The following is an 18,375-nucleotide window of genomic DNA, read 5'->3' as shown; positions in this document are numbered from 1 at the left end:
AGAGACATAGCAGGTTTAAGCAAGGGCACACAGCTAGTAAACAGTATACTGGAATTAAATGACTTCTCTTGTGCTTGCTATGAATAAATAAGTAAGTAAATAAGCATAGCTTTGTATGTATATATAAAGTATGTGTATATAAATTTTTTTTAACGTTTATTTATTTTTGAGACAGAGACAGAGCATGAACAGGGGAGGGACAGAGAGAGAGGGAGACACAGAATCCGAAACAGGCTCCAGGCTCTGAGCTGTCAGGACAGAGCCCGACGTGGGGCTCGAACTCACGGACCGTGAGATCATGACCTGAGCCGAAGTCGGACACTCAACCGACTGAGCCACCCAGGCGCCCCAAAGTATGTGTATATAAGAATCTCATCCGTGTCTGTCTGTCTGTCTCTCTCTATCCATCATCTATCTACCTTTCTATCTATCCTTGTTTGATCTGAGTTATTTCTGAAGAATTTTCATCTGTTCAAAGGGAGTACTTGTCATTTTTGGCCACCTGCATCCAGATGTCCTTATTTGGGTGGCTTTCCTCCAGGGCTGTGAGTCTTGGTGGAAGGGTCACGCCTCTCCCGTGGGAGCTGAAGGGGGTGGGACATGCCCTCTCCTGCTCCTGACAGTGACATGCGGCTTAGGTAAACCAGTCTGATGCTCCAGCCCGGGACTTTGGATTCAAGTGATGCAATTCAAGGTCACTTTTGCAGCGGTGGTAATGGCAGTGGCATCTATGGTCCAGTGACAAAGGAGACAGTAGTTGTGGTGGAACCAGCAGAACATCTGCTGGACAGAGCCATTGGTTAGTAGCTTGCTAGCTGGATCCTTCCTGGGGTCTGATTTTGACCTTGGCACTAGGAGCCCAGCCAGACTCACGTCTCTGTTTTCCTGCCCGTTGGAATGAGAGTTGCAGCCTATGTGGCATCTACTTCTTCCCTTCCTCCTCTCTTAAGAACCTTCCCTCTCCTTTAGTTTTCCTCAAGGGGCTTCCCAGACCTCAGCTCCAAGGCAGGTCCAGTCAGATCAGTGCATGGCATTCCTCTGGTGGGTGCTAACTCATGATGGACTGGTCAGACCAACAGAAGGGTTTATATTCCGTGGGCAGCAGAAGGTTTTCTCTTTCTTGTTTCTTCTCTGCTGTATGTGGACAAGAAGACATGCCACTCTGATTGTCACTGTCATGATCTTGTGACCACCTTCCTAGGGTTGAAGCCAAAGCTGTGGGCAGCAGAGCAGAGGAGTGGAAGGGTCCAGGGTCCTTGATGTGATGTAGCTGCTGAGTCAACTAACCTTGGAGCAGCCCCATCTGGGACTTTCTTCATGTGAGAGAAAAGATTTCCTTTTCCTTTAAATCAGTTAAAATTGAGTTTCTTTTCTTTAATGCTTATTTATTTTTGAGAGAGAGAGAGGGAGAGAGAAAGGGTATGATTGGGGGAGGGGCAGAGAGAGGGAGACAATACGAAGCAGGCTTTAGGCTCTCTCACTCTGATGCGGGGCTCAAACTCATGAACCGGGAGATCATGACCTGAGCCAAAGTCAGACACTTAACCAACTGAGCCACCCAGGTGCCCCCAAATGGAGTTTTTGGTTTCCCATAGCAGAAAGTATCCTAACTGATTCGCTTCTTTTCTCCTCCAGACCTGATTCTCTAAGCTCAGCATTTCTCAAATAGAATTTTAGTCCCTGAATGTTTTGGTTCCTTCTTGATTTCTAGTCTTAATAAAGATGAAGGACCTTAGGTTATACCCATTGATCTTTACTGTATTAGAAGTTTATTGTTTAAACATTTTTAAGCAATTTGTTTTATGTTAAGTAATTTCTACCCCCAGCCTGGGGCTCGAACTCATGACCCGGAGACCAAGAATTGTACGCTCCACTGAGTGAGCCAGTCACATACCACGTTAGAAATTTAAAATGGAGAAAACTTAAAAATGCTTATTAATTCATTTAAAAAATTTTAAAGTTTATTTATTTATTTTGAGAGAGACAGCGCAAGTGGGGGAGGGCCAGAGAGAGGGAGAGAGAGAGAGAATCCCATGCAGGCTCTGTCCTGTCAGCGCAGAGCCTGATCTGGGGCTTGAACCCACGAAGCCGTGAGATCATGACATGAGCCAAAACCAAGAGTTGGACAGTTAACTGACTGAGCCACCCAAGTGCCCCTATTAACTCATTTTAAAAACAAAATTACAAATACATTAATATGTTAACATTGATAACATTGTTATGGAAAAATAACTGTTTTCTCAAAAGTTTTCTCAAAAAATAGAAGAGTGGCATTGTTTAACTTTTTGTTTTTTAATTTTTTTAATGTTTATTTTTAAAGGAGAGAGAGAGAGACAGAGCATGAGCAGAGGAGGGGCAGAGAGAGGGAGAGAAAGAATCCAAAGCAGGCTCCAGGCTCTGAGCTGTAAGCACAGAGCCTGATGCGGGCCTTGAACTCACAAACTGTGAGATCATGACCTGAGCCGAAGTCGGACGCTTAACCCACTGAGCCACCTAGGCGCCCCAACCTTTTTATTTTTGTAGATATTTTTAATATCAGACTTAATAGAAGATAAATGGATCTTTATATTTGCTTTTGCTTTCAATCTGTTGCGAATCTGAAGAATATGAAGGAAATCCAGTCTTACCCAGATACGTGCTCAGACAAGGGAGGAGAATTTTAATAGTCTTCAAATAGTATAGACATTCTTCTTTGATACTGCATCTGAACTTGCAACTAGTAGTTTTTTTTTTTTTAATGTTTATTTATTTACTTAGAGAGAGAGAGAGAGTGCGTGTGTGCACATGAGTGGGGGAGGGGCAGAAAGAGGGAGAGAGAACCCAAGCAGGCTGCACGTTGTCAGCACAGAGCCTGATGCTGGGCTCGATCTCACAAACCTCGAGGTCATGACCTGAGCTAACACCAAGAGTTGGGCTCTCCACCGACTGAGCCACCCAGGCTCCCCACAACTAGTCGTTCTTAAACATCAGTTACAATGTGAAATCTAAAACCATGACAATGGACTGCTGCACTTTGTTTCCTCAAAATCTGTTTGTTTACCTTGCACTTTGAATGGATGTGTTACCCACACATGATTCCCCCACCCCGACCCCTACCCCATGCATGATTTTGTAGCATTGCACATTGGCCGTTTAGAAAAACTGGTTTGCTGATTTATGCAGAGCTTCTAAATGTTGACATATATCATTATATAACATCTAAATTCGAAAGCTAATCAGAAAAGTCTTGAAGGATTGGGAAGCAGTCTAGCTCACTGCAGAGAGCATCCTAATTGACAGGTTTTCTAAGAATTCAAATTTTCACTCGAAGGTTTGAATTTTATCATTGGCTACAATGCACTCAGTTATTATCTGTGGAGTGACAGGCTCATCTTGCTCATTTTTGAGAAAATGCCTGCCAAAAACCAGGTTAAAAGCACTCTTTTGATTGGAAATGGTATTCTGTGAAAAAAGTGGCTTGTTCAGTTTGCAACTCTAAGAATGGCACATGTGCTTTTTCTTAAGACAAACATCATGCTTCAGTGTGCAGCAGAAGTGACTTATTCATACTTTCCATTTCATCACATGTAATATTAAAATGTTCTGTTCCCAAGGGTCAAGATTTAATAATTTCATGGCTATAGCTTTTTTTTTTTCCCTATCGCGCATGGTTGTGAAGAATTCAATTACTATGGGTATAGTTTGTGTTGATACATGATAAGACACCATCAGTTGTCTTTTTTTTTTAAGTTTTAATTTTAGTTACTTGATGGGCAGTGTTCTATTAGTGTTATATGTACAATGTAGTGATTCAACAATTCCATACATTACTCCATGCTCATCATAATCAAAGTACTCTTAATCTTCCTCCCTTATTTTACCCACCCCCCACCCACCTCCCTCTGGTAACCATAAGTTTGTTCCCTAGAGTTTTTTCTGGTTTGTCTCTTTTTTTTCCCCTTTGTTCATTTGTTCTGTTCCTTAAATTCCACATGTGAGTGAAATCTTATGGTATTTGTCTTGGACTTATCTCACTTAGCATTGTACTCTCGAGCTCCATCCATGTCCTTGAAAATGGCAAGATTTCATTCCTTTTAATAGCTGAATAACATTTCACATCATATATATATAAAACATCCCATTATAATATTATATATATCACATCTTCTTTTATATATATATCACATCATATATATCACATCTTCGTGTGTGTGTGTGTGTGTGTGTGTGTGTGTGTGTGTGTATACACACACACAGTCTCACATCTTCTTTATCCATTCATCAATTGATGGACATTTGGGCTGCTTCCATATCTTGGCTGTTATAGATAATGCTGCTATAAACATACGGGTCCGTGTATCCCTTTAGTTAGTGTTTTTGTATTCTTTGGGTTAAAAAAAATAGTGCGATTGCTGAATCGTAGGGTAATTCTGTTTTTAACTTTTTGAGGAAACTCCACACTATTTTCCACAGTGGCTGAATTCCCACCAACAGTGCTCAAGGGTTCCTCTCTCTCCACATCCTCACCAACGCTTGTCGTTTCTTGTGTTGTTGACTTTAGCCATTCTGACCGGTGTGAAGTGATAGCTCATTGTAGTTTTGATTTGGATTTCCCTGATAAGTGAGGATGAGCATCTTTTTGTGTGTCTGTTGGCCATCTGGATGTCTTCTTTGGGGAAGTGAGACACCATCGGTTTTTATCACCATTGTTTTTGCAATATTAGTGCAAATGTTAACTCAGTGAAAAAGTCAAATAATATTTTAGTATTATTATGGCATTAATCTTCACCCCATCAGTGAAATTCCTTGAAAGGATCTCAGAGACTTGAGGGGTCCACAGACCACACTTTTAGAACTTCTCCTCTAGTTACCAGTTGATTCTAGAAGCAACCCAACATGCTTCCAATAAACTCCCCTTTTCTGAAATCAGCCAGAGTTTTCTGTGGCCGGTCATCTGTGTTCCACGTTAAAAATGTCACTGTCTATGGATGGTTTAATCTAAATGTTTAAGGAACTCTAATTTAGGGCAATTTATAAATAAGTCCTTTGTTATGATGATTTATGCAGCAAATAGGAGGAATGAGAGATTCTAAAGTTTCACTTTACTAAAAATATCTAACATTTATACTTTTTACATCTTTGGTGGTAAGTCAATGTTAAATAATCAAAATAAGTCTACACAGGTCCAGGAATTATAGCAAAAGAAGGATAAGGTACTAATATTTTCTCCTTTCTTATGGATATTTTCAGTGACCTTACTGAGCTAAGTATTGTAGACATTAAAAATAACTTGGATTTGATGGTTAAACACCTTGACCGAGGCCACTCCGTGCTTAAACCTCTCATCCTGGCTGAGAGACTCCAGAGCTCAGGACCTCTCTGCTCCACTACACAGGAATTTTGGATAAGGACAAAAATATGAACCTGTGATGTCTAGGGTTTATGCCCTTGAACGCTGTGCTGTAAAGTCATGGGTGTCAGAGTAAGCTCTTTAAGGAACTTCTTTTTATAAATTCTGTCATGCTGATATGATAATGTTGGCTTTGTACCAAAGCAACATTTCTGACATGCCATAACGTGGCATTTTAGAGATGGAAGAGACCTGAATCATGTGATCTGTCCAAATTTATCACCACTGGGGCACGCCAAAATACTCAACATACATTTCAAATAGTATTTGCTGGGTGATAACCCGATTACTGTTCATCCCACTGAATCAAAATGTATCACATACAGTGGCAGGCATCTTCATGGATGGCCTCAATAATCCCTGCTTCCTGACTTTCACACCCCTGTGTAATCTCTTCCTCCTGAGTGTGGACAAGATTGGTAACTTGCCTGTAACCAACAGAATACAGCAAAGGTGCTGGGATGTTGCTTCTATGATAAGGTTTCATAAGATAGTGACTTCTGCCTTGGTAGTAGACTCCCATTGGCTTCCAAGCTTGTACATTTTGATGAAGCAAGCTGCCATATTGGAAGGGCCCACATGGTAAGGAACTGAGGGCAGCCTCAGGCCATCATCAGTAGGGAACTGAGGCTGTCAGTCCAACAGTCTGTGAAGAGTTTCTTCTGGCCAACAAACACTGATGGAGCTTGGAAGAAGGTCCTTCTCCACTTGAGCCTTCAGATAAGACCCCAGCACCTGCTAACCTGCATATACCCCTGAGAGATCCTAAAACAGAGGTCTCTGTTAAGCTATGCTCAGATTCCTAGCCTACACAGACTGTGAGATAATACATGTGTGCTGTTTTAAGCCTCAAAGTTTTGAGGTAATTTGTTAGGCAGCAACAGCTAACTGATACACTGTATTATCTTTATCTGTCCTTTCTCTAGCAGGACCAGGAGAGAGCTGTTTAAGGTCAGTGAATCCTTGTCCTGTGTCCTTACCTGTTCAACTGCCATTAGAGAGTTTACTGCCATATTTGGTCCTCAAAGTGAAAGGTGGCAGGTCCTCAGTGTAGTTTCTAATGCTCCAGGAAAGCCCTCAGTTCCCACCTTTGGGCCTCACACTGGACCCTCCACAATGATCTTTCTCCACTTCCGCATCATGTAGCTTCCAAACCAGAGGCAGCCAATTACTTTTGGAGCCTAAAACTTTGGTCTCGGAGGAAGCCTGTTAATGCCCCCAACTACTGTTCCACAGCAAAGTTTTCAAGGCAGGAATGCACTTCCCAATCCAGTTCATAAGCAGAGGTGCAAAATGTCTGAAAACTGAGAACATAAGAAAGGAGACACAGAGGGAAATTGGGGAGATACTAAAATATATTGCAACGCATAGGGCATGGGGCAAACCCTTCACCCTGGAGGTCTGTTTCCTCATCTGTAAACTGGGGGTTTACCTCGACGTCCCATAGGCTTTGGTTCTTAGTCTGACAGAATCTGGGTTACTGTGAGCTGGCTCTCTGGGTCCTAAATCAACGATTAAATGAGGATAAAGAATTACCTGCCTCCTAAAGGGGCTTTAGGATTAAATGAAATAAATAAAACGTAAACTCCGAAGCACAGGGCCGGCGCAATAGTGAGCCTGACCGTGATTGCTTCCACGCAGGGGTCCCGGGCTCCCCGGGGTGGGGTTGGCGCGGGGGGGGGGGGGGAATGAAGCCGCCGGTGAGCGGGGCACAGCCCGCACCGGGGCCCGGGTGGCCTGCTCCGCCCACGTGGGGCCGCGGCCCGTCGAATGACTCCGTGCAACGTGTTGGTGGCAGCGGCGGCGGCTGCGGCTCGGGCTCTTCCGGGCGCCGCAGCTTCCTGCCGAGCACCGCGCAGCCGCCTCCGCCGCGGAAGCCCCGGGTGCAGGCCTCGGCGCCGGTGCGGGACCGGGGCTCCGCCGCGCGCGCGCCCCGCGGGGCCCGGCGCCGCCCGACCGCACGATGCGCGCCGCGCCGCCGCCCGCGCCGCTCCTGCCGCTGCTGCTGCTGCTGCTCGCGCTCCTGGCCGCGCCCGCCGCCCGCGCCCTCAGAGCCGAGTCCGCCCCGGCGCCGCAGCCCCAAGCCGAGCGCCAGCCGCGGCCGTCGCCCGGCCCGGGGCCCGGCAACGCCACCCGGACGGGGTCTGGGGCCGCGGCGGCGGCGGCGGCGGGCGGCGGCAGCTCCAACAGCAGCGGCGACGCCCTGGTGACCCGCATCTCCCGCCTGCTCCGCGACCTGCCCACCCTGAAGGCGGCCGTGATAGTGGCGTGCGCCTTCACCGCGCTGCTCATCGCCTGCCTGCTGCTGCGCGTCTTCAGGTGGGTCCGCACGCTCGCTGCCGTTCCCCCGCGGGCCAACCTGCCCCGCCAACCTGCTGTCACCGCGCGCCCGCCACCCCCGCGCGCACGGCTGCTCCGGGCGCGCGGCTCCGCTCGGGGCCTCGGTGCGCTCCAGCCAGCCCAGCCGAGCGTCTCCGGCCCTACCCGGCGGGCGTGCGCTCTGCCGACCGCCCCGCACCCCCCAAACGTTTTATAAATTTTCTCCCCCCTTTAACGATAGCTGTCGTGAATACTGGATTCCTTTGAACTCTCTGCTAGCGCTTAAGCTAACAGTAGCGCTACCAATTCTGGTAATTAATTCAGTATTTATTTTTACACGGAATTTATTTTTACACCCATTTCACAGATGGGGGAAAAAACCTCCAGAAAAGCGTGGTAGTTTATCCAAGTAAACTCAGTGGTGGAGGTAGAATTTGAGCCCAAGTCCGTCTGCCTTCAACTTTACCCGTCTTGCTGTTCTTTCCTTTTTTTTGCTTCGAAGGTTCCCCAGTGCCCCACCTGCCCTTTTCCTTTTCCTTCCTTGTGCTACCAAAAACAACAACAACAACAACAACAACAACAACAACAACAACAAAAGCATCGAGGATGGAATGCGCCCAGGGCGTGTGTTGGAGGTGACTTTGCACCAGGAATTGGAGCTGGGCACCAGGGTGGGTGCTTGGCGACCCTTGGTGGTCTGAGGGACTGTTGGGGGATACAAATGGCTCTCCTGTGCTCCTGCCTGATGGGGCTGCCCCAGTGAAGACTTACTAGAGAGTGAGGGTCTGGGGGAGGCTTTTGTAGGTTGCTCAAGTTCAGGGGGAAAGTGTATGGGAAATAAGGAAGGAGGACCCTGGGTCCTTGGAGCAGAGATGGAGAAGACCACAGCGAATGCAAGGGGGACATTTTCTCTGAATGCCTGGGAAATCCTGTTTTTGCAGGAAATGGTGCAAATGTGTCCTGTTGCTCAGACGGGCCACCTGGAAATCTGTGTGTGTGTGTGTGTGTGTGTGTGTGTGTGTGTGAGTTATTCCGTGCCCACCCCACCCCCCTTGATGTGTACACAGTGTGCTTTGCTGTTTGATCAGCTGTTGGAGGGTTGGGGCCAGGGGCCCTCCTCTGGGGGCTCCTTGGGGCTCTCCTCGGGGGAGCATTTTCAGCACAGGAATGGAAACCAGACCTGGAAAGGCAGGGTCCGGCTGTCTGTTGAGGTTTGCTGTTGGTGCTGTGCAACTCTGTGTCCAAGTGTTTCCTTGCGGGTCTGTAGGATTAAATGCCAGTGGTCCTGAGAAAATGGAGAAAGGGGAATAGTGTTCCCACATCCACCCCCCACTCTGTCCCCTGCCCTGGTCCCGGCCATGTTGTTCCTCACTGTGCTGGTCCCCTTGATGTACTTTGGTCATTGAATTGCCCCTCTTCACCCCATCCTTTCCACTGCCTTCGCTCCTCTGCTTGCAAACTTCGGTGGCTCCCTGCACTGCTACCTGGGTGTGGCCTTCAGGGCTCTTACAGACTGGCCCCAGCCCATCCTGTGGCCATCAGCCAGCCCTTCTGAGCTTCTCTCCGTCCCTTGCTCATTTCCTTATGCTCCATGGTTGGCCTGTGCCTTCCCACTGCTGGGCCAGCTCCTGCGGCACACCTTCCAGGTCTGCATCAAGCTCCCATGCCCCTTCCTCTGAGTAGTTTTCTGGACATTCGAGTGAGGTCCACTTCCTTTTCTGGCTTCCCCCAGCGCTAGCCTTGCGCATCCTCCGTACAAGCCTTCTTGCGCAGGGCTGGGTGGCTGGGTTTGCTGTCAAGCTCCCATTCTGAGCAGACAGGCCTGGGAGACAGGGATGTCCGGTGCCCCCTCGTATCTCAGTGCCGGATGCTGGCCTGGCATCCAGCGGATGCACCAGAGTCCTTCACGGACTCCCTGATCGTTCAGCTGGAGTGAGCTGTTGATGCCTAGACTGGCTCTGAGCACAGAGGTTTGAAACATTTTGCTCAAAATAGGCCTCTGAGCCTACAAGGCAGTGTGCTTTTTAAGAAGGCATTTGAACTATTTTGCTAGTCTGCTCCTTATTACCAAGGGGTGGGGGAGAAAGGCAGTCAGCATGTGGCCAGATGTGAGCTGCCTGTTGCTCAGGCCTCGTCTGCTTGTTTGCTTCGTGTAGGAAGAAGGTTCTGATTTCATAGAAGCTGGTCATATATGACTTGCCTCTTCGTCCATGGAAGGTGTCTTTCTTGGGGTGAGTTTGCAGGTGGACCACTGGCATCCCGGTTTCTGATGCCGACAGGAGCTTAAAGCATTTTACAGCTGGGAAGGGCCTTAGTGGTACACAGTCCCCATGTGGTCCTTTGCAGAGGAGAAAGTCACATTACAGGGAGTAGAGTGAGTTGCCCACTAGATTCTAGAATGTGCTATAAATCTGTGGCTGAGGCAGCGCCAGCGCCCCATCTTGCTCATGGTCTATACCGTGAGCTTTCCTCCTCTCCACAGCCCTTGGCAGGCTCGGTTCGTCGGGCCTCCCTGACCACCTGCTGTCCCGGCCGGGTGTCATGCTTTATGTGTTCCCTCTCTCAGATCCTTAGCGTGTAGTCACTGAGTCCTGGCCATTCCACCCTTCGAGTGACCCTGAGGCTATCTCGCCTGGGCCCACATCCCTTCTTCCCCCATGGAGGCTTCTCCACCTGCCAGTACTTCTTCTCCTTCTCCTTCTCCTTCTCCTTCTCCTTCTCCTTCTCCTTCTCCATCTTCTTCCTCTTCTTCTTTTTTTAATGTTTATTTTTGAGAGAGAGAATGAGAGAGAGAGACAGAGCAAGCGGGGTAAGGGCAGAGAGAGGGGGACAAAGGATCCAAAGCAGGTTCTGTGCTGACAGCAGACAGCTCGATGTGGGGATTGAACTCACCAACTGTGAGATTATGACCTGAGCTTCATGACCTGAAGTCTAACGCTTAACCGACTGAGCCACCCAGGCTCCCCTTCCTGCCAGCACTTCTGCTGGGCTTGCCTCCCTACCTTGTCTCTAAGTCATAGCAGTAGCCTTCACACTGGTGCCCCTGCTGCCAGCCTTGTCCCCGCCCCGTCCATCCTCCCTCTCTGGTCTTGTCCTTCCTCTGCCCACCTGTTCCCCCCACCCCCAAACAAGCTCCTTAGGCTGCAGACTATGTTGGCTCTTCATGAACAGGGCTCTGCCTCTCTCTCGAGTCCCTGTGTCAGCTCTGCCCACCGCTCCAGCCCCGCGGGGCTCCCAGAGGTTCTCCAGAGGTGCCACGTGGCCTGGGACCTGCATGCCTTGCTCCGCTCTGACCCTCTGCCTGGAGTCCCCTCTGCCACCGAGACTACACGGCCAGCTCATGGCTCTTTGCCCTCCTCTGTTGCCTCCTCTGAGAAACCTCCTCCAGCAGGGCCCTCCAGGGCTCCCTGAGCACCTTTGGAGTTTGGAAATTCCTACGTGGAGTCGAGACAGTCACTGAACGTGTCCCTCTGCTTTCCAGCCTGGGGACTCCCAAGAGCAAGGCTGGCCCTTGATCGTCTGTGCCTCTCTGGCACCAGGTAGCCTCCAAGCACGAAGCTGGCATCTAATGAAGATGTTGTTAGCAAATGAATGTTGAACTCCTCTAAGTATTTTATATTACTGCTGTTTCTCAAAATGTCCTCTGTGCCCAGATGCCTGGCTCATGCCAGAAGCCTGCGAGGTAGGAATATATTTGGATGGAGACTCTCCATTTCCTTAACAACGCAGACAAGGGAGGAAGAGTATAGTCAGGGTATTGCTTACCAAGCAGCAATGCTAGCCCCTTTGTGTGTTTTCCCTGAAGGAGCCACCTGGCCAGACAGCAGGAAAAATGTGGAGTCAAGGAAACTGTTCAAATGGAAAGCACAGAGGGGCACCTGGGTGGCTCAGTCTATTAAGCATCTGACTTCAGCTCAGGTCATGATCTCGTGGTTCGTGAGTTCGAGCCCTGCCTCGGGCTCTGTGTTGACAGCTCAGAGCCCGGAGCCTGCTTTGGATTCTGTGTCTCCCTCTCTCTCTGCCCCTCCTCTGCTTACTTATGCTGTCTCTCAAAAATGAATAAACATTAAAAAAATTTAAAAAAAGAAAAGGAAAGCACAGAATGTATATTGTAGTGAAATATATAGATACCTTTAATGAAGCAATTCCATTCCCAGGGTACACACGTTTTTCACTGTGATCCATCTTTCTTCCAATTTTATTAATTAGAAGAAGCAGCAAAGGTCCATGGGCAGGAAGGTTCAGAGCAGTTCTGTTTGGTAGTAAAAGGATTTAAATAACCTCAGTATTTAACAACTGGGTCTTGGTTAAATAACTTATGAAACATGTGGAATACGGTACAGCTGTTAAAAATGATGGCATTGATCTAACAGCTATTATCGAGTGGGACGGGTTACAAAATAGTATGGAGAGTACGATGGCATTTAAATCATAAATTATATACATACAATGAGTATGCAAAGAAATCTGTGTGTGTGCACATTTATGGATGTGGGTGATTATTATTTTTCAGGTTATGTTTTTATATAACCTGAAAAATAAAAATTTTTACATGCTCTGAGTTTCCTTACAACAGACATATGTTCTTTTCAGCTGTCCCTTGTCTGTGCACTCAGCTCGTTGCTGTGGCTTGGGACATGTCTTCTCGGGGACCTGTGTGGGGGCAGCTGGGGTGTACATGTGGGGTTTCTGGGCCCCAGGGTGACTCATACATGATTCTCTGGAGTATGTACCGGTTTGCCCTTCCTCCTGTAGTGCCTGAGGGTTCTGCGATCCTGTCGAGTATTAGTACCATTTGGCTTTCTCACTGTTCCAATTAGGTGGGTGTAATTGGAATCTCATTGGTTTGTTTTGCATTTTTCCATTTTCTACTGAGGTTGAACAGCTCCCTCTTCCCGGACTTATGAATCGAGCCGATCCTGCCATCTGCAGAATCATTGACACCTTGTTCATGTGTTTGAATCATTAAGCAACACTGTTTTAAGAGGAGACAAAATTGGAAGGAGAGAAAGGCAGTGTGGATGCAGGGTACCTTCACTCTGTGTGTGTGTGTGTGTGTGTGTGTGTGTGTGTGTGTGTGTGTGTGTGTGTGTGTGTCCACACGTGCAGTTCTGCCCAGCTGGTAGTGGGACTGCCTCCCCAGGTCTCTTACTTGATCTGTTTCTGAGAGCTAGAAGAGAAGCAACAAGGAGGCTGTCTAGGAAGTAGAAAACGGCAATTCCTCTAACTTTTGGATGTTTGGAAAGATCTGGTGGGTTGCATGGAGTCAGGGATGACACAACTTAAGCCAGTATTGTGCCCCACATGCTCTCTCAGGTCTGACATTTACCCTTTGCAATCTGGGAGGAATCCGGCTCTCCTCTCCGGTGTCTTATGACCGGGGTGGAGACAAGGCAGAGAAACTACCACCTCAGCCACGACTTTCCTCTCCTCATGGGGATCCTTTCCCCATCTTGGCGAGTCTCCGAGCTCCACTGCCCAGGCCACATTTCTCCCAGATCTCTGCTGGCTGCATTCCCAGCCATTTCTTATTTCAAAAGCTTTGCAAAATCCTCTTAATGTTGGAAGGAGGGTTTTGGTGCTTCCTGGAGGACGGGGGAGGAAGATGAATCCTCGGTGGTCTGACACTGCTCGGCTGTCACATTTGCCACAGTGGCAGAGGTGCATGCCGCCACGTCCTGAAGATGTTGGGACCCCAGAAGCTCCGTGAATTTACTAACCCAGGTAGGGGTGCCTGGGTGGCTTAGTCGGTTGAGGGTCCAACTTCAGCTCACGTCATGATCTCACAGTTCGTGGGTTCAAGCCTCGCATCAGGCTCTGTGCTGGCAGCTGGGAGCCTGGAGCCTGCTTCGGATTCTGTGTCCCGCCCCCCCCCCCCCCCCCCCACCGCCGCAATCACACACTCTCTCTCAAAAATAAATAAACCTTAAAAAATTAAAAAAAAAATCTAACCCAGGTCTTTGAAAAGGAATGAAGACTTTTCTGCTTACCCCAGATTCCCCAAATTTCCCATCGTCTGTGTATTTACATTTATAATAAGAACAAATGTTATTTAAGAGAAAACATAACAGCTTCATACTTTTGGGATTTGGGGAAACTTAACCGTTCTGACATGTTTTTAGTTATTGCTCGTTAGCGTAGGAATATTCTTTTAATAAACTGGGGCTGTAGGCAGAGCATGGTTAGAAAGTTAAGCCCCTTTTTATGACTTTGAGAGAGATCATGCAGTTTGTTTTGCATCAGGTAATTTTTGATTGTTCGACCAAAGTTTTTGAATTGGGGGGAAAAGCTATAGAAGTGAAACATATTTATCCTAACTTAATCTTAATTTTTTACTGGATTTTCTGTTTCCTTTTCAGTTTCATTGTGATAAAATCGACATACAGCACTGTAAGCTGAGGGTATACAGCCGAATGGTTTGGATTACGTATATCGTGAAATGATTAGCACAATAAGTTTACTTACTATCTATCACCTCACACAGATACCAAACAAAAAAAAAAAGAAAAAAAAGGTTTTTGTTTTCTTCTTTATGACGAGAACTTTTGGGATCTGCTTGCTTAGCCATTCTCAGATGCACTGTACCACAGTGTGAGCCACGGTCATCATCAGGTTAACATTATACCTTCCAGAACTTGTCTTCTAACTGGAAGTTTGCATCCTTGGGCCATTTTCATCCAATCCCCCGCTCCCCCCTTCTCCCGTTTAATTTTATATACCACAGTGAAGAAAGAGTGTTAAATAATACAGCAAAAATTCAGATGACATTTTTTTAAATGTTTATTTTTGAGAGAGACACACACACACACACACACACAGATAGTGTGAGCGGGGGAGGAGCAGAGAGAGAGGGAGACACAGAATCCGAAGCAGGCTCCAGGCTCTGAGCTGTCAGCACAGAGCCTGATGCGGGGCTTGAACCCATGAACCGTGAGATCATGAGCTGAGCTGAAGTCTGGCACTTAACCATCTGAGCCACCCAGGTGCCCCTGGAGATATTTTTGATTGTCATGACTTGGAGAGAGGGATGCTAGTGTCCTGTGGTATTTCGAGTCCAAGGATGTCCCAGAATCCTCCTATAGCACAGGACAGCCCCTTAACAAAGGATAGCCTGAGACTTCGGTAGTGCTGAGGTTCCCTGACAGTCTGGGCTGGGAGGCTGTTGGTCGCCTCACGTGAGCGGTTTACTGGGCCTTTCTGGGCATTCACTGGAGTACATGCCTCCAAGGCCTGTGGGGATATTTAGAATGACATCAAGTCGACCAAGTCCCTGGCTCCCCTTTCAATAGCAAAGTATCCTCTTGTATTTAAAAATCCGATTCTGAAAACAGATGTAATTTATATCCAACCTTTTGGTCCTGCTTCTGCCTGTCAATGAGGACACAGCCATATGGCCAGAGTCATCAGGCAGGTGCATCTGCCTCTGAGAGCCTCTTTCGGATGTAATTGGTGACTCTAACGTGCGTGAGCCTCCCTGGACACACAAGACCCTGAGTGGAGGAAGTGTCTCATGGCTGCTTATCCAATGTGTCTGTGAGGACTGGGCACCTGCCAATGATTTCTTCTCTCGAATCCGAAAGGGAGAAAAATCCCTCTTTAATTTAACCCTGAGCCCTTTGCCTTGTATAACTTTACCTATAAACTTTCATGCGCACGTATGCATTGGTTGGGGGGGTGGGCTTTGCAAACTCAGGTCCCTCCTGACACCTGAGGCACGTCCAGGGGTGGGGTCTCCAGTGTTAGTGTCTGTGTAGCACCCTCCTCGCTTTAAGCAGAGGACGCTTGAGGGGTTGAGCTGGTATTTTAGTTTTATGGCTGATGCTTTGGTGCTAACTATTTGCAGAGGTAATTTCTGCAACCATGCATTTGGAATCATGTTGTCATGGTTTCACTTAAAAAAAATCCATACTTAATCTAAGGGTGATCTGCCAGGAGCCCAGACTTTATTTTCCTCAGGGTGCAGGGGACAGGAAATCCACATTTATTGCCAGGTGTGGCGCAGGGGAGAGGCTGTGGCAACAGAGAGCTCCCTTGACCTCCCTCCCTTCATTCGGATGAGAAAACTGAGGGCCACAAGAGGGGAGGGTTTATTGAGGTCATCCAGTGAGTCTGTAGGAAGAACAGAACTTAAGTGCAAGGAGTTCTGATGCTCAGCTTGGTCCTTTCTGGGCCTCCAATCTGTGGTGGGCTGGGTTTTGGTCTGGTCCCGCTGTGTCTCCCCAGCATATTCGGCCAAGGACCCAGGAGAAACCATGGTTGAATGGATGGAGCATTCTTCTTCCCAGTGTATTTACCGAGGCCCACTGTCAGCATAGGGGGGACTGTGCTGTCCAAGGAGCTTCTAGTGCAATCCAGGAGATAGGCTGATGCCCCTGGAGGATTCTACTGGGTAGAGAAGAAAGAATGCAGTTCAATGGAGGAATGATATAACAAAAGCCACACTCACAAGCAAAAGCATACACTGCAGAAGGTTGGCCCCAGGGGCTTTGGCCCCAGACCGAACGGTCTGGGAAGGCAAGTGGGGAGGAAGAGGATTTTGCCTTGGGGGGGGGGGGTGTGAGAAAACGATCACTTGGAAATCATGATGATGACAATAATAGTAGCAACTAATATCCATGAAGCCCTCACTGTGTGCCAGGCTCTGTGCTAAACGTTTTCTGTGTTTCCTCATTCCTCCGATCGGTGTGCGGCCGGAGCGCCCAGTTTCCAGATGAGTAAATCAAGGCACAGAGTGATGTAGTCTTGCTCACGGCCATGCCGCTGGTGAAGGGCTGGAATCTGACTTCCGAGCCAGGGTTCTCTGCCCTTCCCTTCTCGAAGCCAGATTTTGGAAGACACCAATTCTAGCTGGAGGATTTGGGGAATTGTAGTGGGTGGGAGAATCGTATGGAGTGAAATAAAGTGCTGCTTTAATGCTGACCCATGCTAGGTGCTTAGTAAGTATTTGCTGAGTGACTGAGTGAATAGCGATGTGGCTACAGTGGGGACTCAGGATGGTTGTGGAGACCTGTGGAAGGGGCTGGAAGGACCAGTAGGGAGGGCTGGAGGTCTGAGCCTATGAAGAGGAAGAGGGGGAGGAGAGTGTCAGGAGGCCCTGAAGGACCTGGAGAAAGGGGTCACGGCGGGGTCAGGCAGGGGAGAAGGGGAGAAAGCAGATGATGCAGGGGCACCTGGGTGGCTCAGTCGGTTAAGCATTTGACTCTTGATTTCCGGCTCAGGTCATGGTCTCACGGTTTGTGGGTTTGAACTCTGTGTCGGGCTTTGCACTGTGTCAGTGTGGAGCCTGCTTGGAACTCTCTTTCCCTCTCTCTCTGCCCCTACCCTACTTGCACACACACACATGCACACACACACACTCTTTCTCTCAAATAAATAAACTTGAAAAAAAAAAAAAAGAAGAAAGTGCTGTATAGGTGACACTTGCTCACAGAAATTCCATCCCACACACCTGGACATCTGGGCTGAGCTTCTGTGAGAAGTGACTGCCCCTGAAGTGAGGTGCGGGTGGCAAGGAGTGACGTTCCCACGCCTCCCCTACCACGTGGCAGGGACAAGCGGGTGCTGAAAGGGTCACTCATGACATGTGTCCCAAAGCACAGTGACTTCAGAGTTTCCAGGCTGTAGTTGGGTCCGCTGGGTCCATCAAAAGAGTCCCTCTCCGTCATCTCGCCACTGCCCTTGAAACCCATGGAGCCGCCCCTGGAGGCTGCCTGCGTCGCGTTTATGCCTCGCCTCCCTCACCTGGTACCTCGTATAAAAACAAGGCGGACCTAGGGGCACCTGGGTGGCTCAGTTGGCTAAGCAACTGACTTCGGCTCAGGTCATGATCTCACGGCTCATGGGTTCGAGCCCCGCATTGGGCTCTGTGCTGACAGCTCCGAGCCTGGAGCCTGCTTCGGATTCTGTGTCTCCCTCTCTCTCTGTTCCTCCCCTGCTCATTCTCTGTCTCTTTCTGTCTCTCAAAAATAAATAAACGTTAAAAAAACATTTAAAAAAACAAGGCGGACCCAACCCTTTGCAAACACACCTGGCAGCTGGAGGAACAGGTCTTGCTTGGTGCGTCGGCTGTTGCCATACCGCACGTGACTCCCCCAGCTGGTTAAAGCCGGGGGTGTGCTTATTTTTTGTCTTGGAAGAATGAAAGTTGGAGACAGTCCCCAGGGAGCGACAGACAAACAAGTGTGGAGAGCAGACGGAGGCCAGAAGCTGTGGTGTTACGAAGAAAAGCCCTAAGGCTTGTGATCAAGCTCTTTGGGGTCCCGTGGCCTGTTTTGCGTGGTCCGTGTTTGTATGAACTGTACGCACCCCCAGGGCACAACGCGCATTGTGTGCCGGATGTAGGCATTGGGCTCCGTCAGAAATGACACCACTTCCGTGAACCCCAAGGGGATGGTGCCCAAGAGGGAGGGAGGGAGGCAGCTAGGTTGTGTGAATAACAACTGAACTGCTGGGGGGCAGCTATGAGGAAGGCCTTGGTTGAACATGCGAGTCATTCCATCTTTCTGGGCTCATGATTTTTTCGTTGAGTTGTTGAGTATCACTCCTGCTTGGCATCCATGACCATGGCCAGGAACTAGAGGTTGCAAACTGATGGTCCGCAGATACGTTTTTTGTTTTGTTTTGTTTCGTTTTGATCTGCGCGGTGTTTTTGACAACTGAGATGGTTG

At 48.4% G+C, this 18,375-nt stretch overlaps 1 protein-coding gene across 1 annotated transcript in view; it reads left to right on the top strand.

Moving 5' to 3' along the window:
• Positions 1-7,182: 7,182 nt before the first annotated feature.
• Positions 7,183-18,375, top strand: part of FAM174B (family with sequence similarity 174 member B) — a 35,868-nt gene continuing 24,675 nt past the window's right edge. The window contains exon 1 of the mRNA XM_078448980.2: positions 7,183-7,708. Within this exon, the coding sequence (XP_078305106.1) occupies positions 7,353-7,708 (356 nt within the window). The 5' untranslated portion in view covers positions 7,183-7,352. The remainder of the gene's footprint in view (positions 7,709-18,375) is intronic.

This window comes from Panthera onca, chromosome B3 (assembly GCF_046562875.1).
Source record: "Panthera onca isolate mPanOnc1 chromosome B3, mPanOnc1 haplotype 2, whole genome shotgun sequence".
NCBI classification, from domain to species: Eukaryota; Metazoa; Chordata; class Mammalia; order Carnivora; family Felidae; genus Panthera; species Panthera onca.
The sequence above is the reverse complement of the archived record's forward strand: the minus strand, read 5'-3'. Positions and strand labels throughout refer to the sequence as shown.